This window comes from Salmo salar, chromosome ssa29 (genome assembly GCF_905237065.1).
Source record: "Salmo salar chromosome ssa29, Ssal_v3.1, whole genome shotgun sequence".
Lineage (NCBI taxonomy): Eukaryota > Metazoa > Chordata > Actinopteri > Salmoniformes > Salmonidae > Salmo > Salmo salar.
The window spans coordinates 17,282,924-17,310,592 of record NC_059470.1 but is presented as its reverse complement, the minus strand read 5'-3'; the positions used below and the strand labels follow the sequence as shown (position 1 = coordinate 17,310,592).

General features: G+C 45.6%; 1 protein-coding gene across 21 annotated transcripts in view; it reads left to right on the top strand.

Moving 5' to 3' along the window:
- Positions 1–27,669, top strand: part of LOC106590302 (abl interactor 1) — a 64,885-nt gene that overhangs the window by 33,789 nt on the left and 3,427 nt on the right. For 4 of the 21 annotated variants that reach the window (XM_014181161.2, XM_014181166.2, XM_045710881.1 and 1 more), the window contains 6 exons: positions 10,464–10,478; positions 12,837–12,958; positions 14,294–14,434; positions 21,813–21,913; positions 23,146–23,256; positions 25,907–26,152. In XM_014181161.2, the coding sequence (XP_014036636.1) occupies positions 10,464–10,478; positions 12,837–12,958; positions 14,294–14,434; positions 21,813–21,913; positions 23,146–23,256; positions 25,907–26,152 (736 nt within the window). The remainder of the gene's footprint in view (positions 1–10,463; positions 10,479–12,836; positions 12,959–14,293; positions 14,435–21,812; positions 21,914–23,145; positions 23,257–25,906; positions 26,153–27,669) is intronic. The other 17 variants (XM_014181159.2, XM_045710882.1, XM_045710885.1 and 14 more) reach the window with 10 other exon arrangements.

The following is a 27,669-nucleotide window of genomic DNA, read 5'->3' as shown; positions in this document are numbered from 1 at the left end:
ACAAATCACATAGCACTTGTATGTCACAACAGAGTGGCGTGTGTGTGTGGGCTGATGTAAACTGAAAAGGCTTCAAAATACCATGTTATCCACCATGGCGCTCTGTCATGTCATGTCATAATGTCCCCACATAGGTGACAAATCATGGTTGGTCTAAATTACTATAAGCTGTTATAACATTATCAAGATACCTGTCATATTACATTATGACAACAGAAAGATGATTGAAAACTGAATAAAGAGTAATGTACATATACTGTAAGCTTTGATTTAACGATGGAATGTCATGTTTCCACTTTAGTCCATCCGTTTGAAGTCTGCTGATATTTCGAATGCTCTTTTGTCAATAAGTGCAGAGTGAAGGTCTATGGCGCCTTAGAATGATCTACTCTAGGTTTATTCCACCATTAAAGGTTCTCACTCCCTCTCTTTCACCATTATGGTGCCCATTACCATTATATGCATCCTTCCAAGAATCATTTGATGTTTCCATTTGGAGGACCTAACACCCACTTGTCCCACTATGTGTAATCCACACTGATTCATTGTGTAGTGCACGTCTGGTGGGTGTGAATGGGGGATTAGGCTAGAGGCTGTTAAGAGTGGGAGGGACTACGCGCGCACAGAACCACACACACACACGCACACACACACACACACACACACACACACACTGTACATAAGGCCTGGGAAGGCATTTATTACCCATTTCCTCTCAACTGTGTATGTCACAGCCCAGAGAGGAAGTCGATATTTAACATCAATACTCTGCATTAATTGATATTCTGCCTACAATAACGGAAGGGGGGGGGGTTAGCAGAAAGCTGTTAGGGCCCTATAGAATCACTATGCCTTGCTTTACTTACTGACCATAATCAATGCTGCCAAGATGGCAGTTTGAATCATGTCAAATCTCCAGCCAACTGTAAAACTGGCCACATGAGTCTGTGTTTAGATACCACACGTTCATTTAAATAATAATGTGTATTTGAATGACTAAATGTGTTAAACATTCACAAAACACAAGCTTGTTTTCTTATTAAAGGTCCATTGCAGCTGTTTTTATCTCAATATCAAATCATTTCTGGGCAAGAATGAAGTACCTTACTGTTATTGTTTTACATTTAAAATGTCAAAGAGAAACAAAAGTAGCTTCTTAGCAAATTTCTCAAGCGAGAATTTTGCTCGGACTGTCTAGGAGTAGTTTGAGAGGGGAAAACTGAAAACGACCTGTTATTGGCAGAGCGGTTTGGAACTCTCTTTTCAAACAACACATTTCACTGCACCTCTCCGCTGTACCGGGAGTATAACGAATATTAGAAAACACCTTACTAATATGAGTTGCACCCCCCCTTTTCCACTCAGAACAGCCTCAATTCATCAGTGCTTGGACTCTACAAGGTGTCGAAAGAGTTCCACAGGGATGCTGGCCCATGTTGACTCCAATGCTTCCCACAGTTGTCAAGTTGGCTGGATGTCCTTTGGATGGTGGACAATTCTTGATACACACGAGAAACGGTTGAGCGTGAAAAACCCAGCAGTGTTGCAGTTCTTGACACAAACCGTTGCCCCTTGCACCTACTACCATACCCTGTTCAAAGGCACTTACATGTTTTGTCTTGCCCATTCACCTTCTGAATGATACACACAGTGTATTTGGGAAGTATTCAGACCCCTTGACTTTTTTCACATTTTATTATGTTACAGCCTTCTTCCAAAATTGATTGAATAAAACATTGTCCTCGTCAATCTACACACAATACATAATGACAAAGTGAAAACCAGGTTTTCATACATTTTGCACATTTTATTAAAAGCAAACACCTTAAATATTCAGACCCTTTGCTATGAGACTCGAAATTGAGCTCAGGTGCGTACTGTTTCCATCGATCATCCTTGAGATGTTTCTACAACTTGATTGGAGTCCACCTGTGGTAAATTCAATTGATTGGACATGATTGGGAAAGGCACACACCTGTCTATATAAGGTCCCACAGTTGACGGTGCATGTCAAAGCAAAAACCAAGCCATGAGGTCGAAGCAATTATCCGTAGAGCTCCAAAACAAGATTGTGTCGAGGCACAGATCTGGGGAAAGGTACAAAAAATGTCTGCAGCATCGAAGGTCCCCAAGAACACAATGGCCTCCATTCTTAAATGAAAGAAGTTTGGAACACCCAAGACTCTTCCTAGAGCTGGGGCTTGGCCTAACTAAGCAATCTGGGGAGAAGGGCCTTGGTCAGGGAGGTGACCAAGAACCTGATGGTCACTCTGACAGAGATCCAGAGTTCCTCTGTGGAGATGGGAGAACCTTCCAGAAGGACAACCATCTCTGCAGCACTCCACCAATCAGGCCTTTATGGCAGAGTGGCCAGATGGAAGCCACTCAGTAAAAGGCACATGACAGCCCGCTTGGAGTTTGCCAAAAGGCACCTAAAGGACTCTCAGACCATGAGAAACGATATTCTCTGGTCTGATGAAACCAAGATTTAACTCTTTGACCTGAATGCCAAGTGTCATGTTTGGAGGAAACCTCGCACCATCACTACAGTGAAGCATGGTGGTGGCTGCATCATGCTGTGGGGATGTTTTTCAGTGGCAGAGACTGGGAGACTAGTCTGGATCAAGGAAAGATTAACAGAGCAAAGTACAGAGATCCATGAAAACCTACTCTAGAGCGCTCAGGACCTGACTGGGGCAAAGGTTCACCATCCAACAGGACAATGACCCTAACCACACACTCAAGACAACGCAGGAGTGGCTTCGGGACAAGTCTCTGAATGTTGTTGAGTGGCCCAGCCAGAGCCCAGACTTGAACACGATCTAACATCTCTGGAGAGACCTGAAAATAGCTGTGCAGCGACGCTCCCCATCCAACCTGACAGAGCTTGAGAGTGTCATACCCAAGAAGATTCCAGGCGGTAATTGCTACTAAAGGTTCTTCAACAAAGTACTGAGTAAAGAGTCTGAATACTTATGTAAATGTGATATTTCAGATTTATTTTATACATTTGCTACAATAAAAAAAACAGTGTTTTTGCTTTGTCATTATGGGATATTGTTTGTAGATTGAGGGGGGAAGAAACAATCCATTTTAGAATAAGGCTGTAACAAAACGTGGAAAAAGTCGAGGTCTGAATACTTTCCGAATGCACTGTATACACAATCCATGTCGCAATTGTCTCGGCTTATAAATCCTTCTTTAACTTGTCTCCTCCCATTCATCTACACTGATTTGAAGTGGATTTAACAAGTGACATCAATAAGGGATCATAGCTTTCACCAGGATTCACCTTGTCAGTTTGTCGTGGAACGAGCAGGTGTTCTTAATGTTTTGTATACTTAGTGTATGTGACAATACATACTGTATATACAGTACCGGTCAAAAGTTTGGACACTTACTCATTCATGGGATTTTCTACATTGTAGAATAATAGTAAAGACATAAACGATTAAATAACACATATGGAATCATGTAGTAACCAAAAGTGTTTTATATTTGAGATTCTTCACAGTAGCCACCCTTTGCCCTGATGACACCTTTGCACACTCTTGGCATTCTCTCAACCAGCTTACTGAGGAATGCTTTGCCAATAGTCTTGAAGGCGTTCCCACATATGCTGAGCACTTGTGGCTGCTTTTCCTTCACTCTGCGGACCAACTCATCCCAAACCATCTTAGTTGGGTTGAGGTTGGATGATTGTCATCTGATTGTCATTGAGGCCAGGTCATCTAAATGCAGCACTCCATCACTCTCATTGGTCAAATAGCCCTTACACAGCCTGGAGGTGTGTTTTGGGTCATTGTCCTGTTGATAAACAAATGATAGTCCCACTAAGCGCAAACCAGATGGGATGGCGTATTGCTGCAGAATGCTGTGGTAGCCATGCTGGTTAAGTGTGCCTTGAATTCTAAATAAATCACTGACAGTGTCACCAGCAAAGCACCCCCACACCATCACTCCTCCATGCTCAACAGTGGGAACCACACATGTAGAGATCATCCATTCACCTACTCTGCGTCTCACAAAGACAGAGTTTGGAACCAAAAATCTCAAATTTGGACTCATCAGACCAAAGGACAGATTTCCACTGGTCTAATGTCCATTGCTCGTGTTACTTGGCCCAAGCAAGTCTTCTTCTTATTGGTGGTTTCTTTGCAGCAATTTGACCATGAAGGTTCTGACTTAGAATATGTGGACAACTACAAATACCTAGGTGTCTGGCTAGACTGTAAACTCTCCTTCCAGACTCACATTAAGCATCTCCAATCCAAAATTAAATCTAGAATCAGCTTCCTATTTCGCAACAAAGCCTCCTTCATTCATGCTGCCAAACATACCCCCGTAAAACTCACTATCCTACCGATCCTTGACTTCAGGGATGTCATTTACAAAATAGCCTCCAACACTCTACTCAACAAATTGGATGCAGTCTATCACAGTGCCATCCGTTTTTGTCACCAAAGCCCCATATACTACCCACCATTGCAACCTGTATGCTCTCGTTGGCTGGTCCTCGCTACATATTCATCGCCAAACCCACTGGCTCCAGGTCATCTATAAGTCTTTGCTAGGTAAAGCTCCGCCATATCTCAGCTCACTGGTCATCATAGCAACACCCACACGTAGCACGCGCTCCAGCAGGTATATTTCACTGGTCATCCCCAAAGCCAACACTTCCTTTGGACGCCTTTCCTTCCAGTTTTCTGCTCCCAATGACTGGAACAGATTGCAAAAATCACTGAAGTTGGAGACTTATATCTCCCTCACTAACTTCAAGCATCGGCTGTCAGAGCATCTTACCGATCGCTGCAGCTGTACACAGCCCTTCTGTAAATAGCCCATCCTACCAACTACCTACCTCATCCCCCATATTTGTTTTTTGTTTTTTTTCTGCTCCTTTGCACACCAGTATTTCTACACATCCTCATCTGCACATCTATCACTCCAGTGTCATTGCTGAATTGTAATTACTTTGCCACTTTGGCCTATTTATTACCATACCTCCTTACTTCATTTGCACACACTGTATACAGATTTTCTATTGTGTTATTGACTACGTTTGTTTATCCCATGTGTAACTCTGTTGTTTTTGTCGCACTGCTTTGCTTTATCTTGGCCAGGTCGCAGTTGTAAATGAGAACTTGTTCTCAGCTGGCCTACCTGCTTAAATAAAGGTGAAATAAAAAATTAACATTTCACGCAGTCTCCTCTTAACAGTTGATGATATGTCGTTTAGTTGAACTCTGTGAAGCAGAGGTAACGCCGGGTCTTCCTTTCCTGTGGAGGTCCTCATGAGAGCCAATTTCGTCAAAGCACTTGATGGTTTTTGTGACTGCACTTGAAGAAACTTTCAAAGTTCTTGAAATATTCTGGATTGACTGACCTTCATGTCATAAAGTAATGATGGACTGTCGTTTGTCTTTGCTTATTTGAGCTGTTCTTGCCATACTCACCTGAAATGCATTTCAGGTGAGTATGAGTTGGACCGCAGAGTAAAGGAAAAGCAGCCAACAAGTGCTCAGCATATGTGGGAACTCCTTCAAGACTGTTGGAAAAGCGTTCTTCATGAAGCTGGTTGAGAGATTGCCAAGAGTGTGCAAAGCTGTCTTCAAGGCATAGGGTGGCTACTATGAAGAATCTCAAATTTAAAATATATATATATAACACTTTTGGTTACTACATGATTCCATAAGTGTTATTTCATAGTTTTAATGTCGTCACTATTGTTCAAATCAAATCGTATTTATATAGCCCTTCTTACATCAGCTGATATCTCAGTGCTGTACAGAAACCCAGCCTAAAACCCCAAACAGCAAGCAATGCAGGTGTAGAAGCACAATGTAGAAAATAGTAAAATATATATATATATATATATATATAATAAAAAAATCTTATTGGTCTATTAACTACCCTGAACAAAAATAAACGCGACATGTAAAGTGTTGGTCCCATGTTTCATGAGCAGAAATGAAAGATCCTCAACATTTTTCATACGAACAAAAAGAGCATAGCTCTAAAATGTGCACAAATTGGTTTACAAACCTGTTAGTGAACATTTCTCCTTTGCCAAGATAATCCATTAACCTGACAGGTGTGTCATATCAAGAAGCTGATTAAACAGCATGATCATTACACAGGTACACCTTGTGCCACACTAAAATGTACAGTTTTGTCACACAACACAATTCCACAGATGTCTCAAATTTTTAGGGAGCATGCAATTGGCCTGCTGACTGCAGGAATGTCCACCAGAGCTGTTTCCAGAGTATTGAATGTTTTCTTTACCACTTCAGTGGGCAAATGCTCACCTTCGATGGCCACTGGTACGCTGGAGAAGTGTGCTCTTCATGGATGAATCGCGGTTTCAACTGTACACGGCAGACAGTGTGTATGGTGTCGTGTTGGTGAGCGGTTTGCTGATGTCCACATTGTAAACAGAGTGCCTCATGGTGGCGGTGGGGTTATGGTATGTGCAGGCGTAAACTACTAACAACGAACACAATTCCATTTTATCGATGGCAATTTGAATGCGCTAAGATACCTTGACGAGATCCTGGGGCCCATTGTTGTGCCATTCATCAACCGCCATCGCCTCATGTTTCAGCATGATAATGCACGGCCCCATGACGCAAGGATCTGTACATAATTCCTGGAAGCTGAAGATGTCCCAGTTCCTCCATGTCCTGCATACTCACCAGACATGTCACCCATTGAACCTGTTTGGGTTGTTCCGGAACGACGTACACGACAGCATGATCAACTCTATGCGAAGGAGATGTGTCGCGCTGCATGAGGCAAATGTGGACAAACCAGATACTGACTAGTTTTCTGATCCACACCCTACTTTTTTTCCTTTTTTTTTTTTTTTTAAGTTCTCTGTGACCAGCAGATGCTTATCAGTATTCCCAGTCATGTGAAATCCATACATTAGGGCCTAATGAATTAATTTCAATTGACTGATTTCCTTGAACTGTAACTCAGTAAAATCTTTGAAATTGTTACATGTTGCGTTTTTATATTTTCAGTGTAATTTACTGCATGTTGATGTCACCAATGAAGGCCAAAACTCCCTCCCACCAAACAGGCAGAAATTTCAGGTGGTCTTTTCCAACAGCTCTTACACTAAAACGGCATAATCATAATTTTCACAATTTCACAGTATTATTCCAACCTTGTCTGTGGAAATATATATATAAAACACAGGATAATCACGGTTTTGACTGCACTGGGCCTTTTTTTAAATGGAAGACATGCCAAGAGAAACATCTGATTTAGAACAGAATTGACAAGAAAGTCCCCACACACACACACACACACACACACACACGATTGGTACCGAAGTCATGTACAGTATGTTGCAGTATCCCTGTTGGAGAGAGGGGAGACTAGTAAAAGAGAGGAGGGATGGAAGGTTCAACATCTCTAATGATATTCACTGAACTCTGTGACATTCTATCGATGGTCTAAGCTGCTCACTCATCCAGAGGATCACCGTGTTCTCTCCTAAAGCGTATGGCCGGCGTCGTCTTTCTCACAACACTACGGCAGACGATGAGGCTTGATCTTGTCAGCGTTTTCAGGAATGCAGGGGAGACGTCAGATGTTGCTTCAGACTTTGTTTCCTCAGCGAATGTGTTCTTTTTCGTCCTTGGTAAGTCGTATTAGATACACGGGGGAACAAAATGTAGCCTCCTTAACTCGGCTGCCAGTGATGATGTGTACTTCCAGAAACGTTTACGACTGTTTACGAAACAGTTTCCAGTCACTCTTTGGGGGGGAAACGCATTTCGAGTGCTTGTAGATGGCATGTTTATAATATAGTAAGTGTCCTCAACATGTCTTGAAGGTGCCTTCCGTAGTGCTGTCTGATGACTCAGATCTTTTCCTCCTAGGGCCCTTAGCTCAGCACATCTTCTCATCCCTGTGTAAGCAGTATCGGCATATAGCCTGCCCTTTACACTTTAATCATATCGTTCACGTCATAGCCCAGGTCTAGCACTGTGTCAGTGCATTTATCAATATGGATCTGTCAATCAAATGTATCAATCACATGTATTTTATGAAGCCCCTTATTACATCAGCAGTTGTCACAGTGTGCTTTACAGACACCCAGCCTACAACACCAAAGAGCAAGCGATGCAGAAGCACAGTGACTAGGAAAAACTTCCTAGAAGTAACCAAACAAATCGCTCCAATCTGTCAATATGATCATTATTCAGGCAATCCAGGTTATAATGACTGATGGATCTGTGCAGTGATTTGGCTGACATCTATGTACAGTACCAGTCAAAAGCTTGGACTCATTCAAGGGTTTTTTTTTTTTTTTACTGTTTTCTTCATTGTAGAATAATAGTGAAGACATCAAAACTATGAAATGACACACATGGAATCATGTAGTAACCAAAAGTCTTAAACAAATCAAAATATTTTATGTTTCAGATTCTTCAAAGTAGCCTCCCTTTGCCTTGATGACAGCTTTGCACACTTGGCATTCTCTCAACCAGCTTCTTGAGGTAGTCACCTGGAATGCATTTTATTTAACACACATGCCTTGTTAAAAGTTAATATGTGCAATTGCTACCTCGTGAAGCTGGTTGAGAGAATGCCAAGAGTGTGCAAAGCTGTCATCAAGGCAAAGGGTGGTTACTTTGAAGAATCTAAATTTGGTTTTGATTACTACATGATTCCATATGTGTTATTTCATAGTTTTGATGTCTTCACTATTATTCTACAATGTAGAAAATAGCAAAAATCAAGAGAAACCCTTGAATGAGTAGGTGTGTCCAAATTTTTGACTGGTACTGTATGAGCAGTCTGGTTCAGTCATCCAGGAGGATGCATCTACTCTTTTTGAAACTCTTCTGTTGCATATAGCATTGGCAAATCCTGCTTAGACTCACTCAGGCCTGAACATTGACCCAACCCCACTCTGCCTTAGCCTTCACCCATTGCTCAATCCCTACAATGGAGATCGCAGCATGGTGGGATTTTGAGCTACAGTTTGAAATGCTAATCCCATTGGTTTTGGACTGGGACAACAACCTCCATCAGTCAACACGGTCCCGTCTGAAAGAACTGGTGTCTGTAGCCTAATAATCATCAGTCAACATGGTCCTGTCTGAAAGAACTGGTGCCTGTAGCCTAATAATAATCAGTCAACATGGTCCTGTCTGAAAGAACTGGTGCCTGTAGCCTAATAATAATCAGTCAACATGGTCCTGTCTGAAAGAACTGGTGCCTGTAGCCTAATAATAATCAGTCAACATGGTCCTGTCTGAAAGAACTGGTGCCTGTAGCCTAATAATAATCAGTCAACATGGTCCTGTCTGAAAGAACTGGTGCCTGTAGCCTAATAATAATCAGTCAACATGGTCCTGTCTGAAAGAACTGGTGCCTGTAGCCTAATAATAATCAGTCAACATGGTCCTGTCTGAAAGAACTGGTGCCTGTAGCCTAATAATAATCAGTCAACATGGTCCTGTCTGAAAGAACTGGTGCCTGTAGCCTAATAATAATCAGTCAACATGGTCCTGTCTGAAAGAACTGGTGCCTGTAGCCTAATAATAATCAGTCAACATGGTCCTGTCTGAAAGAACTGGTGCCTGTAGCCTAATAATAAGCCATATTTCAACAACAAAAAAGCCCCCAGAATTTAGCTTTGGTGCACCCTCGTTTCCACAGTGTCACTTTCTCCCACTTTCTTGATTTGAATAAACCATACATAGCTTCATCATACTACATTTGATGAATCTACCTAACATTGGCCTTCCCAAGAACCTCCTGTTTTATCTTGTTTCTTGTGATGCGCTCGGAATGGCCCAATAGGGAGCCTGCATAATTGATGACCCACTTGTCTTGGTGCTTGTCGTAGTGCAGAGCAGTCCCGTGGCGTGAACTAGCTGTTCCTTCTATTTGACTCTCTCAAACATAAATTACAGAGCACTTGTCTATGAGAAATTGCTTTTCTTCCTAGAGCGTAAGTGCACAGGTTCAGCATTCATGATCATTTGTAAAATTACACCAAGATGCAGGACAGTTTGAACATATGCGCTGAACTGACATTGTTTCCAAAGGGGAGATACAAAAGGACTTTGTATTTGTGTATATATATTTATTTATTTATTTTTGACCTTATCCAGTAGTATGACGCATTGAGGTGTTGAAATACCCATGTCAATGCGCAATGGCAACATCCAATGGATTTGTGAGAATTCCTACTTGTAGGTGTGGTAGATATGAATCAACACAGAGGACAAAAACAACCATTGGACCCACACTGTTATGGTGCAGTGCAATGACATCAAACAACTGTTGCCCAGGTCTTGAGAAATGTTTACTCGGTGTAAATAATGTGGTAAAGTCTCCTGTAATGTGGGTTCTTTTACCGTTCAGACATGGCGATTTTGACATATACCTTCTCTCTCTCTTTCTCTCTCTCTCTTTCTTCCACCCACGTTAAGTGGCTCAAAGCCAAGGTAAGTCCTGTTTGTCACATGACCCATCTTGCTATAGTAGTCTACTATTGATAGCTGTTTAAACCGAAAAAAAAAAAATATTCATGTATTTGATTCCTTATTTCCCCCTAAACCAATCCATAGTACAAGTAGGCCTAGTCCAACTGCTGCTGTAGCCGTCATTATTAGAGGCTTAGGAGCACAACTCATCATGACAATATACTGCGCCTTCAGAAAGTATTCACACCCCCTTGACTTTTTCCACATTGTGTTGTGTTACAAAACCTCAATTCAGGCTGTATCACTGGCCTACACACAATACCCCATGATGTCAGTGGAATATATATATATATTTTTTTAAATGTTTACAAATGAATTAAATTAAAAGCTGCTGACATGTCTTGAGTCAAGTATTCAACCGCTTTGTTTTGGCAAGCTAACATCAGTTCAAGAGAAAAATGTGCTTAAACAACTCAATAAGTTGCATGGACATTATTATTTTTTTAATGACTACCTCATCTCTGTTCCCCAACCATATCATTTACTGTGAGGTTCCTCAGTCGAGCAGAGAATTTCAACCACAGATTCAACCACAGAGACCAGGGAGATTTTTGCAATGCCTCACAAAGAGAACCTATTGTTAATAATTACACTCTGGATGGTGTATCAATACACCCAGTCACTAAAAGGATACAGTCGTCCTTCCGAACTCAGTTGCCGGAGAGGAAGGAAACCGCTCAGGGATTTCAGCATGAGGCTAATGGTGACTTTAAAACAGTTAGAGTTTAATGGCAGTGATGGGAGAAAACTAAGGATGGATCAACATTGTAGTTACTCCACAATACTAACATAAATTACAGAAAAAAAAGGAAGCCTGTACAGAATAAAAATATTCCAAAACATGCATCCTGTGCAACAAGACACTAAAGTAAAACTGCTACAAATGTGTCAATGAAATGAACATTATGTCTAAAATACAAAGTGTTATGTTTGGGGCAAATCCTACACATCACTGAGGGCCACCATTTCATATTTTCAGGTGTGGTGGTGGCTGCATCATGTTATGGGTATGCTTCAGTGGAGGCTGGTGGGAGAAGCTAGAGGAGGACGGGCTCATTGTAATGGCTGGAATGGAAATCACACGTTTGACTCTGTTCCAATAATTCTATTCCAGCCATTACAATGAGCCTGTCCTCCTATAGCACCTCCCACCAGCCTCCACTGGTATGCTTGTCATCGGCAAGGACTAGGGATTATTATTTTTTTTTTTAGGATAACAAGAAACAGAATAGAGCTAAGCCCAGGCAAAATCCTAGAGGAAAACCTGGTTCAGTCTGCTTTTCAACAGACACTGGGAGACAAATTCACATTTTCAGCAGGACAGTAACCTAAAACACAAGGCCGAATCTACACTGGAGTTGCATACCAAGATGACATTGGACGTTCCTTTGTGACCTAGTTATAGCTGACTTAAATCGGCTTGAAAATCTATGGCAAGACTTAAACGGTTGTCTAGCAATGATCAACAACCTACTTGACAGAGCTTGAAGTTTTTTTTTAAAGAATAATGTGCAAATATTGTACAATCCAGGTGTGCAAAGCTCTTAAAGGTTTACCCAGAAAGACTCACAGCTGTAAACGCTTCCAAAGGTGATTCTAACATGTATTGACTCAGGGGTATGAATACTTATGTAAATTAGATTTCTGTGTTTCATTTTAAATCATTTCAACCCCAAAAAATTCACATTGGCATTACGGGGTATTGTGTGTGTAGCTGGATGATTTCCAAAAAAATATTTAATACATTTTGAGTTCAGGCTGTAACACAACAAAATGTGGAATAAGTCAAGGGGAATGAATACTTTCCGAAGGCACTGTATCATGATATGATAGATATGTTGACATGTATGTGTTGAAAAGCTGTTCATATGTGTAGCTGTGTATGATGATCTTATCTGCTGTATGGGTTTTCCAGATAAAATGAGTATGCACCTTTTTTTTGAATATTTATAACTCTTAATAAAACAATAACCCCAGGAGTCATGAAAAATTCAAACGTTAGCTGTGGCGTGGCCTTTTAGTTATTGGCTTTGATTATATGTTTGTTTTTATGTGCTTGATAGAACGCCATGTCCAAAACAAACATGTGACGATGTTTAGCAGGAAGCCCCTGTGGGTTTTACCTGGCCAACCACCCTGTGACTTGGTTAAAGACCAGTTCTGCTCATTTGCCAGAATGTCTCAGTAATGATGTAGCATACTGAATCTGGGAAGCCTATCAGCTTTAGTACTTGTCTGTTGTCATACTAGTTAGTCTTTTATGCTACCACTATGTTAAATGTCTTAAAATACTTTCTTGATTTATTGTCTTTTCAACAGCAGCATGGAAATAATCAGCCAATCAGAGGAGGAGGAACACTATCGAGGACCAATCCGCCGACACAGAAGCCGCCTAGCCCGCCGCCCGTGACAGGGCCGATGTCAGGGCGTGGCACTCTAGGGTAAGAGGTCTTTTTTATTTTTTTAAATGAATGAATCACTTTTTATCACCACTATTAACTGAGCCAACATGTTAGAAGGCAGGGCGTTTGGTATCCTAGCCGGTGCACAGAGTTAGTCACGTCCTGATCTTTTATATAAAATAGCAGTGTAACACTAATTCTGGGCTTTAGTGACTGCTGTGGAACATCCAGCTGAATAGATAAGTTGGATTTTGAATGGTCCTGTGCAGATTTCCACTGACTGTTACTGTTAAGAGCATTGCAGTTTGTTGAGGCCATGGTCTTTTAATAAAGGTTGTGGAAAAGGTTACTATGTTGTTGGTATGCTGTGCATGTATGTAACAAGTACATTTACACATGTGGGATTGGGTGCACATGTACATCGTGGCCAGGGGCAGACTGGGACCAGAAATCGACCCTGGTATTTCTAACACATCGGCCCATTTTATTCCTCGAGGCCCCCACACTGGCCCATTTTCTTTTTTCCCCTTGAGGACCCTATTATGAGCCAGATAATTATATTTTTGTGCAAAAACCTCGTTAGACAGGCCCACTGGGGCTAGAAATAGACCAGCCCGTCTGGCATTTGCTTGGAATGCCAGATGTCCAGTCTGCCACTGATCGTGGTGTTGCATTCTATTGCATTCCAACGAAACGTTCACATTTTAAGAGGTAACTTCCATTTGTGAATAGGGACATTTTCTCCATTATTTTCAATGAGGATATTTTTGTATTCATTGATCTACAGTGCCTTCACAAAGTATTCACACCCCTTGACTTATTGCACGTTTTGTTGTGATACAGCCTGCATTTAAAATTGATTAAATTGAGTGTTTGTGTCACTGGCCTAGACACAATACCCCATAATGTCAAAGTGGAATTGTTTTTTTTAATTGTTTTTTTATATTAAAAATGAAAAGCTGATGTCAATAATTTTAGTATTCAACCCCTTTGTTATGGCAAGCTTAAATAAGTTTGGGAGTAAAAATGTGCTTAACAAATCATCAAGTTAAATAGACTCATTCTGTGTGCAATAATAGTGTTTACCATTATTTGTGAATGACTAACTCATCTCAGTACACCAACCATACAATTTGCAAGGCATTGGAAAACCTCCCTGGTCTTTGTTGGTTGTAAGATCCCTCAGTCAAGCAGTGAATTTCAACCACAAAGACCAGGGAGGTTTTCCAATGCCTTGCAAAGGGCACCTATTGGTAGATGAAAACCATTTATGAAAAAAGTAAACGGACCCCTGATTCTCATGCATTATGATTCATTCTGTTCTTATTCTCTTTTTATCTCCCCCCCCTTTCTATCTTTGGTTGACTTTGACAGACGCAATACGCCCTATAAAACTCTGGAGCCGGTGAAACCGCCCACAGTACCCAACGACTACATGACCAGCCCCGCTCGTCTAGGCAGCCAGCACAGCCCTGGGCGCACTGCTTCTCTCAACCAGAGACAAAGAACCCACAGGTAACTAACACGCTAGGGAGGCCGGTAGCCTTGCGTTTAAGAGCGGCGGTCCAGTAACCGAAAGGTCTCTGGTTCGAAACCCGATCCGACTAGGTGAACAATCTGCCGATGTGCCCTTGAGCAAGGCACTTAACCCTGATTCCTCCTGTAAGTCGCTCTGGATAAGAGCGTCTCCTAAATTACTACAATGTTAAAAATTTGACCATACCAGTATCGCAATATTTTTTACATGAAGCAGACATCTCTTTGGTCCTTTTAAAAAAAAAAACCTGCTGTTTGTAAAATATTGTGTGCTTGGAAAATGTTTATTTCCAACATAAGGGCTGTTTTCCTGAAGATGTTTAAATCCGCTTCGTGTTTTGTTTCATTGCCATGATACTAACCAGTAAAACACACACACACAGGCACGCGTACACACGCGCGTTGGGCCTGTAACCGACAGGTTGCTGGATCGAATCCCCGAGCTGACAAGGTTCGTTCTGCCCCTGAACAAGGCATTTAACCCACTGTTCCCCAATAGGCTGTCATTGTAAATAAGAATTTGTTATTAACTGACTTGCCTAGTTAAATAAATGTAATCTGCGCGCAGACCGATGGGGACACACATATACTATTGTCCTACTCAACAGCTCTGAATTTTTCTCCCACAGCCTCTGTGTTCTAACATGGGTATGACAAAAGGAACCCCCCCCCCCAAATACTTTGTATCCCCCATGTTTTACAAACATTTCTAATCTCTACACTTAAATCCATCAGCTTAATGTGCTTTCACAGCTCCCCCGCCCAAATACTGTAAATCCAACATTCAACTGACAAGACCCGGAAGGCTTCAGCCGTTTGGGAATGAATGTTCCTCAAGACCGCCGGCGTAAAGTGTCCTTCGAAAGTCCTAAGTCCTCTGTACATTTAGACCCCTGCCACGATCACTGAAATGTGTCCGTCAGAAAGCCACGCTGCGAGAGCTGAGATATGAGTCACGAGTGATTTTGAAGTTGTTTCATTAGCTAAGAAGGCTGTGCTGCTGACTGAGATGGTCATAAATATTACGTCACTTTTCTCTTTTTTTCTCTTGTCCCTCTATCATTTTGGCACACATGCTACTCCCGTTCCCTTACTTTGCTATTTTCTCTCCCCTTTGTTCTTGCTATCTCTTGCGCTCTCTCTCTCGCTATCTCGTGCGCTCTCTCTCGCTATCTCGTGCGCTCTCTCTCGCTATCTCGTGCGCTCTCTCTCGCTATCTCGTGCGCTCTCTCTCGCTATCTCGTGCGCTCTCTCTCGCTATCTCGTGCGCTCTCTCTCGCTATCTCGTGCGCTCTCTCGCTATCTCGCGGCGCTCTCTCTCGCTATCTCGTGCGCTCTCTCGTCGGCGCTTTCTCTCGCTATCTCGCGGCGCTTTCTCTCGCTATCTCGTGGCGCTCTCTCGCTATCTCGGCGCTCTCTCTCGCTATCTCGTGGCGCTCTCTCTCGCTATCTCGTGCGCTCTCTCTCGCTATCTCGTGGCGCTCTCTCTCTCGCTATCTCGTGCGCTTTCTCTCTCGCTATCTCGCGGCGCTCTCTCTCGCTATCTCGTGCGCTCTCTCTCTCTCGCTATCTCGTGCGCTCTCTCTCCGCTATCTCGTGGCGCTCTCTCTCGCTATCTCGTGCGCTCTCTCTCTCTCTCGCTATCTCGTGCGCTCTCTCTCTCTCGCTATCTCGTGCGCTCTCTCTCTCTCGCTATCTCGTGCGCTCTCTCTCTCGCTATCTCGTGCGCTCTCTCTCTCGCTATCTCGTGCGCTCTCTCTCGCTATCTCGTCGCTCTCTCTTCGCGCTCTCGTCTCGCTCTCTCGTGCTCGCTCTCTCGTGCTCGCTCTCTCGTGCTCGCTCTCGTCGCGCTCTCTCGCTCTCTCGTGCGCTTTCTCTCGCTCTCTCGTCGCTCTCTCTCCGCTCTCTCCGCTCTCTCTCTCGCTCTCTCTCTCCCGCGCTCTCTCTCTCTCGCGCTCTCTCTCTCTCCGCGCTCTCTCTCTCCCCGCTCTCTCTCTCGCGCTCTCTCTCTCGCGCTCTCTCTCTCGCGCTCTCTCTCTCCGCTCTCTCTCGCTCTCTCTCGCTCTCTCTCGCTCGCTCTCTCGCTCTCTCTCGCTCTCTCTCGCTCTCTCGCTCGCTTCTCGCTCTTCGCTCGCTCTCTCTCGCTCTCTCGCTCGCTCTCTCTCGCTCTCTCGCTCTCGCGCGCTCTCTCTCGCTTTCTCGTCGCTCTCTCTCGCGCTCTCTCGCGCTCTCTCTCGCTTCGCTCTCTCGCGCTCTCTCTCTCGCTCGCTCTCTCTCGCGCTTCGCTCTCTCTCGCGCTCTCTCTCTCGCGCTCTCTCGCTTCTCTCGCTCTCTCTCTCTCGCGCTCTCTCTCGCGCTCTCTCTCTCTCGCTCTCTCTGCGCTCTCTCTCTCGCTCTCTCTCGCTCTCTCTCTCGCTCGCTCTCTCGCTCTCTCTCGTCTCGCTCTCTCTCTCGCTCTCTCTCGCGCTCTCTCTCTCTCGCTCTCTCTCGCTCTCTCTCTCGCTCTCGCTCTCTCTCGCGCTCTCTCTCTCGCTCTCTCGCTCTCTCTCTCTCGCTCTCTCTCTCTCTCTCTCTCTCGCTCGCTCTCTCTCTCGCGCTCTCTCTCTCGCTGCTCTCGCTCTCTCTCTCGCTCTCTCTCTCGCGCTTCTCTCTCTCTCTCTCTCTCGCTTGCTCTCTCTCGCTTCGCTCTCTCTCTCGCTCTCTCGCTCTCGCGCTCTCTCTCTCTCTCGCTCTCGCTCTCGCTCTCTCTCTCGCGCTCTCGCTCTCTCTCTCTCTCGCGCTCGCTCTCTCTCTCGCGCTCTCTCTCTCGCTCTCGCTCTCTCTCTCGCTCTCGCTCTCTCTCGCTCGCTCTCTCTTCTCGCTCTCTCTCGCTCTCGCGCTCTCTCTCGCTCTCTCTCGCGCTATCTCTCGCGCATCTCTCGCGCAATCTCTCGCTCTCTCTCCGCGCTCTCTCTCTCTCGCTCTCTCTCTCGCGCTCTCTCTCTCTCTCGCTCTCTCTCTCGCTCTCTCTCTCTCTCGCTCTCTCTCGCGCTCTCTCTCTCGCTCTCTCTCGCGCAATCTCTCGCGCAATCTCTCGCGCAATCTCTCGCGCACTCTCTCTCGCGCTCTCTCGCGCGCGCGCTCTCTCGCGCGCTCTCTCTCTCGCGCGCTCTCTCTCTCGCGCGCTCTCTCGCTCTCGCTCGCTCTCGCTCTCGCTCTCTCTCGCGCTCTCGCTCTCAAATCAAATCAAATCAAATTTATTTTTATATAGCCCTTCGTACATCAGCTGATATTCTCAAAGTGCTGTACAGAAACCCAGCCTAAAACCCCAAACAGCAAGCAAAGCATGTGAAAGAAGCATGGTGGCTAGGAAAAACTCCCTAGGAAAAACTCCCTAGAAAGGCCAAAAACCTAGGAAGAAACCTAGAGAGGAACCAGGCTATGAGGGGTGGCCAGTCCTCTTCTGGCTGTGCAGGGTGGATATTATAACAGAACATGGTCAAAATGTTAAAATGTTAAAATGTTCATAAATGACCAGCATGGTCAAATAATAATAATCATAGTAGTTGTCGAGGGTGCAACAAGCACGTCCGGTGAACAGGTCAGGGTTCCATAGCCGCAGGCAGAACAGTTGAAACTGGAGCAGCAGCACGGCCAGGTGGACTGGGGACAGCAAGGAGTCATCATACCAGGTAGTCCTGAGGCATGGTCCTAGGGCTCAGGTCCTCCGAGAGAAAGACAGAAAGAGAGAAAGAGAGAATTAGAGAGAGCATATTTAAATACACACAGGACACCGGATAAGACAAGAGAAATACTCCAGATGTAACAGACTGACCCTAGCCCCCCGACACATAAACTACTGCAGCATAAATACTGGAGGCTGAGACAGGAGGGATCAGAAGACACTGTGGCCCCATCCGATGATACCCCGGACAGGGCCAAACAGGCAGGATATAACCCCACCCACTTTGCCAAAGCACAGCCCCCACACCACTAGAGGGATGTCTCCAACCACCAACTTACCGTCCTAAGACAAGGCCGAGTATAGCCCACAACGATCTCCGCCATGGCACAACCCAAGGGGGGGCGCCAACCCAGACAGGAAGACCACGTCAGTGACTCAACCCACTCAAGTGACGCACCCCTCCCATGGACGGCATGGAAGAACACCAGTAGGCCAGTGACTCAGCCTCTGTAAAAGGGTTAGAGGCAGAGAATCCCAGTGGAAAGAGGGGAACCGGCAAGGCAGAGACAGCAAGGGCGGTTCGTTGCTCCAGCCTTTCCGTTCACCTTCACACTCCTGGGCCAGACTATACTTAATCATAGGACCTACTGAAGAGATAAGTCTTCAGTAAAGACTTAAAGGTTGAGACTGAGTCTGCGTCTCTCACATTGGTAGGCAGACCATTCCATAAAAATGGAGCTCTATAGGAGAAAGCCCTACCTCCAGCCGTTTGCTTAGAAATTCTAGGGACAATTAGGAGGCCTCGTCTTGTGACCGTAGCGTACGTGTAGGTATGTACGGCAGGACCAAATCGGAAAGATAGGTAGGAGCAAGCCCATGTAATGCTTTGTAGGTTAGCAGTAAAACCTTGAAATCAGCCCTTGCCTTAACAGGAAGCCAGTGTAGGGAGGCTAACACTGGAGTAATATGATCAAATTTTTGGTTCTAGTCAGGATTCTAGCAGCCGTATTTAGCACTAACTGAAGTTTATTTAGTGCTTTATCCGGGTAGCCGGAAAGTAGAGCATTGCAGTAGTCCAGCCTAGAAGTAACAAAAGCATGGATACATTTTTCTGCGTCATTTTTGGACAGAAAGTTTCTGATTTTTGCAATGTTACGTAGATGGAAAAAAGCTGTCCTTGAAACAGTCTTGATATGTTCTTCAAAAGAGAGATCAGGGTCCAGAGTAACGCCGAGGTCCTTCACAGTTTTATTTGAGACGACTGTACAACCATCCAGATTAATTGTCAGATTCAACAGAAGATCTCTTTGTTTCTTGGGACCTAGAACAAGCATCTCTGTTTTGTCCGAGTTTAAAAGCTCTCTCGCGCGCTCTCTCTCGCGCTGTCTCGCGCGCTCTCTCGCGCTCTCTCGCGCTCTCTCTCGCGCTCTCTCTCGCGCTCTCTCTCGCGCTCTCTCTCGCTGCTCTCTCTCGCGCTGTCTCGCGCGCTCTCTCTCTCGCTGTCTCGCGCGCTGTCTCGCGCTCTCTCTCGCGCTCTCTCTCTCGCGCTCTCTCTCGCGCTCTCTCTCGCTCTCTCTCGCGCTCTCTCTCGCGCTCTCTCTCGCGCTCTCTCTCGCGCTCTCTCTCGCGCTCTCTCTCTCGCGCTGTCTCGCGCGCTCTCTCTCTCGCGCTGTCTCGCGCGCTGTCTCGCGCCCTCTCTCTCGCGCTCTCTCTCGCTCTCTCGCTCGCTCTCTCTCTCGCTGTCTCGCGCGCTCTCTCTCTCGCGCTGTCTCGCGCGCTCTCTCTCTCGCGCTGTCTCGCGCGCTCTCTCTCTCGCTGTCTCGCGCGCTCTCTCTCTCGCTGTCTCGCGCGCTCTCTCTCTCGCGCTGTCTCGCGCGCTCTCTCTCTCGCGCTGTCTCGCGCGCTCTCTCTCTCGCTGTCTCGCGCGCTCTCTCTCTCTCGCTGTGTCGATCTCCACCATTGAGTCATGGGAGAGTGCATCTTCAGCAGGGAGCAGGTTTGCCCTGTTTTAGATGAGTAGATGTGGTACCTTCATTTGATATGGTTATAACATGCTTTAAACTCATATGGTTATAATATGCTTTAAACTCATTTAATATGGTTATAATATGCTTTAAACTAATTTGATATGTTACCACACATCAATACTGCAGGACAAATGGTTCACCAAATATCATGGATATGTACGATAAATTGTGTTCAATACCAAGACTGCCAGCAAGACTGCCGCTTTTTGTCCTTACCTGTCTATCAGCAACCATTTAAGGTCTTTCAAACCAGGTGTTATTTCATCTTAACTTGAATTGCTCAAACGATATCAGTGACTTTTACAGTTATGGAGGAGCAAAAACTCAATCAAGTGTAAAAATGACATACTGCAGCCTTCTAGGTTGGGAGCTGTGCACCACTGCAGTACATGCATGGTGGGAGTCAAGCTTTCACCAACTCCGTGTTGTGGTGGTCTGATTTATATGAAATCTGATCTCTGGCGACGTGGTTGGGCTAGAGACAGAAAGGAGAGGCTGAGACAGACGAGCGTAGGAGGAGTGATGGACCTGGAGATGGAGCGCTATAGACAAGGGAGGCAGGGAGGGAGGTGATTTGATTTCAGCTACTGAGAGGGATGGCAAGAGAGAACTGACCGTGAAAGGCAGACAGGATGGGAAATGTGCATTATTACACAGAGGGGGCTTATCTTATCTCACACAGAGGGGGCTTATCTTATCTCACACGGGGGGGGGGTTATCTTATCTCACACGGGGGGGGGCTTATCTTATCTCACACGGGGGGGGGCTTATCTTATCTCACACGGGGGGGGCTTATCTTATCTCACACAGGGGGGCTTATCTTATCTCACACAGGGGGGGGCTTATCTTACCCCTTTTCTCATTCTCACTGGATCACCCAGTCATAGTAAACCCCTGACTCTTCCCCTCCCATCCTTCTAGGGATTCCTAGCTAGACCATTGACCTGACGCCCTGCAGCTGACCTGGAGGCTAAGGCGGGGCTTATAGGCTTTGACATAATGCCTCTCCTATGGTATGGACTGAGTGTACAAAACATTAAGTACACCTTTCCATGACACAAACTGACCAGGTGAAAGGTGTTAAATCCACTTCAATCAGTGTAGGTGAAAGGGAGGAGGCCGGTTAAAGACCGTTTCCCGTGTGTATCAAGACTGGTCCACCACCCAAAGGACATCCAGCCTACTTGACACAACTGTGGGAAGCATTGGAGTCAACATGGGCCAGCATCCCTGTGAAACGCTTTCATCACCTTGTGGAGTCCAAGCCCTGATGAATTAAGGCTGTTCTGAGGGCGAAAGGAGGGGTGGGGGTGCAACTCAATATTAGGAAGGTGTCCTTAGTGTTTTGTACTCACTGTAGATGTACTGTATCGACCACAGTGTGTCCAGCTGTGTTCTGTTGGTACCAGGCTCAGTGGAATCATGTCTGCTGCATGGAATGTCAATCTTGACATTCTTGATGAATGTAAAGTCCTCCAGACACAATATAAATGGTGTAGTGGTTCTGAAGGGCTGTTACCTCTCTCCCTGTGACTGACAGGTTGCGTTGTAGGATTCTAAATGGGACATGGGCATACCAGCTGTGTGCACAAGAGATACCTACTGTCTCCTCTGCGGGTTGCCCTGAATACATTTCTTCTCTCTCTTTCTTTCCCTTTCTCTCCAGTGGTAGCAGTGGGGGTAGTGGTAGCAGGGAGAACAGCGGGAGCAGCAGTATTGGCATTCCCATCGCCGTGCCTACGCCCTCCATTCCCAACTCTGGACCAGGTGAGTGGGAGTTAACTGTACTGTATAGGAACATGGGGTCAATCACACTGGGTATGTTGGAATCTTGTTGTGTGTTATCACTCCTAAGCCACCGTCTCCTCTCTCTCTCTGTGTGGCGCTCTCTCTCTCTCTCTGTGTGGCGCTCTCTCTCTCTCTCTCTCTCTGTGTGTCTCTCTCTCTCTGTGTGTCTCTCTCTCTGTGTGTCTCTCTCTGTGTGTGTCTCTCTCTCTGTGTGTCTCTCTCTCTCTGTGTGTCTCTCTCTCTCTCTGTGTGTCTCTCTCTCTCTCTGTGTGTCTCTCTCTCTCTCTCTGTGTGTCTCTCTCTCTCTCTGTGTGTCTCTCTCTCTCTCTGTGTGTCTCTCTCTCTCTCTCTGTGTGTCTCTCTCTCTCTCTCTGTGTGTCTCTCTCTCTCTCTCTGTGTCTCTCTCTCTCTCTGTGTGTCTCTCTCTCTCTCTCTGTGTCTCTCTCTCTCTCTCTCTGTGTCTCTCTCTCTCTCTCTGTGTCTCTCTCTCTCTCTGTCTCTCTCTCTGTGTGTGCATTGTGACTACAGAAACATTCATCCATAAACACATACTACTCTCTCATTGAAAATCCAGATCGTGAAGTGAGTACTAGCACAGACAGAAAATGCACAGAACACACACACTCACATCACACAAGGAGAAAATATAAACGCCACAATTAAACAAAGTGTAAATGAGTTGTGCTGCTGGAGGACTGAGTGAGTGAGGTTTTTTAGAACAAAGCTAATTTTACCAGACAGAGGGCTCATAACGACCTATTGTGTTCTGAGATTCTCGCCGTCTCTCTGCCTCTGTGTGTAAAGAGGCCATCCTGTATTAGGGGGCGGCTCAAAGGTAAAGAGAATTGAAGACTACAGGTGATTTTGTAGTTGGAAACGGAACAGGGAGTTTGGCAGTGTGAGACGAGGTGTCCTGTTGAGGTCGAGAGAGAAAGGAGACAGAGCTGGATATTAGTGACAGGATATCAGGCCAGCGAGACTAGAGCTGTCTGTAAGCCTGTCACCATGGTAACGCACACTCCATACTGTATAGCCACAGCGGCGTGTGTGTGTGTGCCTGTTGCCTTCTTCTTGCAAAGGTGTTGTATGAAATGTTCATGTGTTAATGGTCTATAAAAGTGTTGTGAGATGGTACCTAACACCAACGTTGCCAACCAGCTTGAAACCCCCAATCAGTCACTAACGGAGTGGTTCTGACGCACTCGTTTCAGTCCCGCCAATGTCCGCTCTCCCACCCCCCCCTCCTCCACTTCCTGGTCATCAGGCTCCTCCGCCGCCTCCTCTCCCGGGGCAGGGCACCCCAAGGGCTCCTGCAGTGATAGGTGAGCCCAAAGAACCATCACCCACTAGACTGTACCGCCGCTCCTCGAAACCCCCTCTTCTCTGGCTGTCGCTATTAGAGGGTTTACACGTGTGAGAATGTGTGTGTGCCTCTTCCAGCCTGGTGTTTTAACCATGGGTCCATCCGGTGGTGGTGGTGGTGGTGGGGATCACTTGGTGGTGGTGGTGCTTGGGTTCTGGTTCTCTATCTACATCCAGGTTATGTCAAATGGGACACCGCCCCAGAAGACAGGGCAGCACGCCGCCGCCCCAGAAGACAGGGCAGCACGCCGCCGCCCCAGAAGACAGGGCAGCACGCCGCCGCCCCAGAAGACAGGGCAGCACGCCGCCGCCCCAGAAGACAGGGCAGCACGCCGCCGCCCCAGAAGACAGGGCAGCACGCCGCCGCCCCAGAAGACAGGGCAGCACGCCGCCGCCCCAGAAGACAGGGCACTGCAGAAGTCTCTAATGGAACAATGTTCTTTTCTGGCTGTAGGCTCCAGAAACCAGTATGCATGTTAATTAAAGTGCAGGTTAATTCAATTTGGACATTTTCCATTCAGCCCCCGGGCTGTATTTGATTAAATTACCAACCCCTATTTACTTTGTTCAATTGATTTTACGAAGTTCAAAATTACCACACTTTGATAAGGGAAGAGACTCCTTCTGCATTGTGTGTAATGTGCTTTTTGGAAATGATGTATGTGTGGTTGATTTGACTCTGTCTCGGGTGAGATGAAGTCAGTCAAATTGGCTTGTATCCGTTTCATCTCAGAAGCAAATTGAGGTTGTGTGCATCTTATGGGACTGTTGGGTTTTCCGAAGCTGGGCTCCAAATGTGACGGGTTTGATTTGATTGACTGTCATAGCTTTGAAGTACAGGGGACTGTATGTATCGAGCATCTCAGAGTAGGAGTGCTGATATCGGATCAGTTGAGCCTTTTTTAGATCGTAATGAATAAGATGATATGGACAAAAGGGACCGTGATCCCAGATCAGCACTCCTACTGATGCTTTGTAAATATGGACCTTGGTCTTCATATATGGTTGTATGGGTTTTTGGATGTATCAATGTGAAATGTTACAGATTGTGTCTGTATGTTTGAGTGAAGTGGCTGTCCAGAATAGGCATGCAGCAGTTGCTCAGTGTTATGACAAGTCGTGGCATCCTAACATATCAATTATGACAACTGACATAACCCTGCTATGACCCCGTGCTGTCATTCAAGATGGCCGCTACCACAACAACAACAACAACAACAACCTGCCACAAATTGAGAAAGAAACATATATTTTTTTTCCTCAGGTCATCAAAGAAAAACCTCAGAATTGTGGGGGCTATACTTATGAACTCTTTCCTCAGGACTAACCCTTTTGGAATATGTTAACGGTTAGCTTTTAACGTTGGAAAACATGTCACAATGACTACCACATGTCACCCATGGTTTATTAACCCGTAACTGCGTGTAGAGACCGAGGGTCAGTCAAAGGGACATTCTGGACATGTTTTCATCTATATGGTTACGCCGTTGTCTGTTCCCCAACCTGTTCCGGCTCCACTCATCACTATCTGAGAGGAGAGCTTCTCCAGAGAGCTACTGTTATCATTCTACACACACACACACACACACACTCAGTCACCAGTGTCTGTGAGGAGAGCTTCTCCAGAGAGCTACCGTTATCTGACCCAGTAAACAGGAAATACCCAACTGGAGGAAAACACATTCTACACACACCCACTTTCATATTTACTGCACACTCACTCATAAACACACACACACACACTCCCTCATTCAAATATTTTGACGACACAATCGTGAAATATGCTTTAACTGCTGCAGTAATATTTATTGCTGTGAAAATACTGACGCGTGACAAATGGTAGGCTTCTAGAAAACCTAATGGATTGGCTGAAGTCAGTGTAAATTATATCTGTACTGTACTGCGCCGCAAACGTGTGTGTGTGTGTGTGTGCTTAAAATGTGTCTATTTCTGAAAAATTCCTCCTAGTGCACGTTTTTACATCGTCCGAAAAGTCCTGCAATTTCAATACAGCAAAGAACGTGTGTCACTGTGTAATTACTGCAATGCAGGTTCAATTTCATTGAGCCCTAAACCCATGTACAGTGGCCAGAACGCCACAGGAGAAGCCTAAGCTGCTATCCCCTTTCAACTGTCTCCTAGCCTCAAATGATGTGTGTTTTCTATTCTCCCCTACCTCTTTTTTACAAAACAAATGTACACTGGGGCACAATCTATTATACCAAGCATGCTTTTTGGGTGAATATTTTGTGATTGTAGCCAATGATGGAAGTAAACGTTTCTGCACTAAAGGAACGCATCCGGGCGTAAATAAACATGACTCCTTCTCCATCAGGATTGGCTGTGGTGTCGCCTGTCCCTCCCCCTTCCCTTTTCTGGGTCTCTGTGATTGGTGGTTCAGTTGCTTCGGGGATCCAATGACTGCTCTGCCGATTTTGGGTCTACTCTGTTGTTGGGTGTCACTGATTCATTTGCTGGGCTCTCTCTCTCTCTCTCTCTCTCTCTTTTCTCTCCCTCTTTCTGTCCTCCCCTTTGTCATTTCCTCTCTCTCTGACTCTCCCTCCCCTCCTCTATCCCTTTCTCTCTTTCTGTGGGTGTTTTCTACTTTAGCGGTGGCTCCCGGGCCTGGTCTAGGCCCCATCCCCATGTCCCAGTTCGGCACCATCTCACGGCAGATCTCACGGCACAACTCCACCACCTCCTCGGTCTCCATGGTTTCGGCCACGGGCACCTACCGCCGGGCGCCGTCCGTCAGCTCCCAGTTCTCCCTGCAGCAGCAGGCCCTACAGCTACAACAGCAGCAGATACAGCAGCCATACATTAACGGGGGCACCCCCGCCTACCCCCACAACTCAAGTAAGACACTCATGGCCCCCCCCAGCCACCAACAGCCCTCTATTAGACGGGAGATGGATAGGTTCCCCCTAAAGGGAGCTTCCCTCATAAACTCCTAGCAAAGGCGAGCTATACTATATCACTCTCTTAGAAAAGGGGCCACTGTCCCCCGCTGAGTTCTGCGACTCTCACTGGGTGCCACCGAAGCTAATGACACCACTGTGACTACATCAGTATGTCACCTAGCATGTCCCTCTGGTACACAAATACTAAATGTACACTGGTGGGAAATACCACTGGAAACCAACAGACGTCTGTGTTGTCCACGTTCTAAACTACGATGGGCTTTGCAGGCCAGCGTCGTTGGGTTTGTTGTTAAATGATGGTGACCGTTACTGAAGGGTAGTTTCTTCAAAGCAGTAGTATTGACTTGCCTCCTGTCTCAAAGTGCAGGTTAAGGTATTTCTCTCTGGATAAACGTCTTGTGCATTTATGTAGAAGGCTTTCTTGTCCTCGGATTTTCCAGCTGATACAATCCAGGCGATCGATATACGCAAGGATTGCAGAGTCACTGCTTTTTGGTCTCCGTTTAAGTACGAGATGACGTTCTCTTAAATCACAATTTCTTAGTGTTTTCACAACCTTTTTTTTAAGCGATTTCTTTTTTCTTCCCCCCATTTCCTAAAATGCACTAGCCAGCCTCCACAAGGTGACTCCAGCTCAAGGTGTCCATTTAACTTAAGCACAGTGTTTATATTTAGTCATGTGCTGTACCCTTCAACACAAACTCCATTGGGACAACCCACACACACTGTCTCGGTGATGTGGAGGCGAACTCAGTAACGTCATTAAGTCCTGGAAAAGCCAAAAGAACTTAGGATAAAATGTGAGAAACTCAAGCCGACAGCAGCCACCTGTGCTGTTTTGAATTGAGATTGGTCTCGCCTCTCTCATTCACTTGCCCTGTAAAAGACCGTCTGGTGTTTAAAAGGGGGGAGTGTATGGCGGCGTGGTCACATGCTTGGTTCAGTAAAGATCGTGACTTGGGCCTGGGGTTGATCTCAAACGCCTATAGAGCAAGCTTAAACCACTATCAGTAACCTATTTGGGATGGACGATTTAAATATTGCACCAATCATTTCAAAAATATGTCATAACATCCTTATTTGATTTCAGACCGAAACATCAAACTGTCACAAGATAAATGTAGGCAGTGTGGACATTGGCAACATGCTATACAGACACAGGCAGGCACAGACGCGCACAGACAAGCAGACAGACAGACACACACAGACAGACGCACACACACACGTCCACCTGAACTGCGTTCAAAGTGGCACCCAATTCCTTATAAACCTGACGCTGACCTCTAAGGTTTACAGGTTATTTTTAAGATTGGTGGCACTCTTCACGCCACCAGTTGTGAAAGTAACTTGGTTCATTGAGAGCCAGGGTTAGTAGGGTTGCACACAGCACCTCGCTCTGGTCGTGTCCCGACACTACAATCATCTGGTTCAGATTGTGATTAGGAGCAGGAA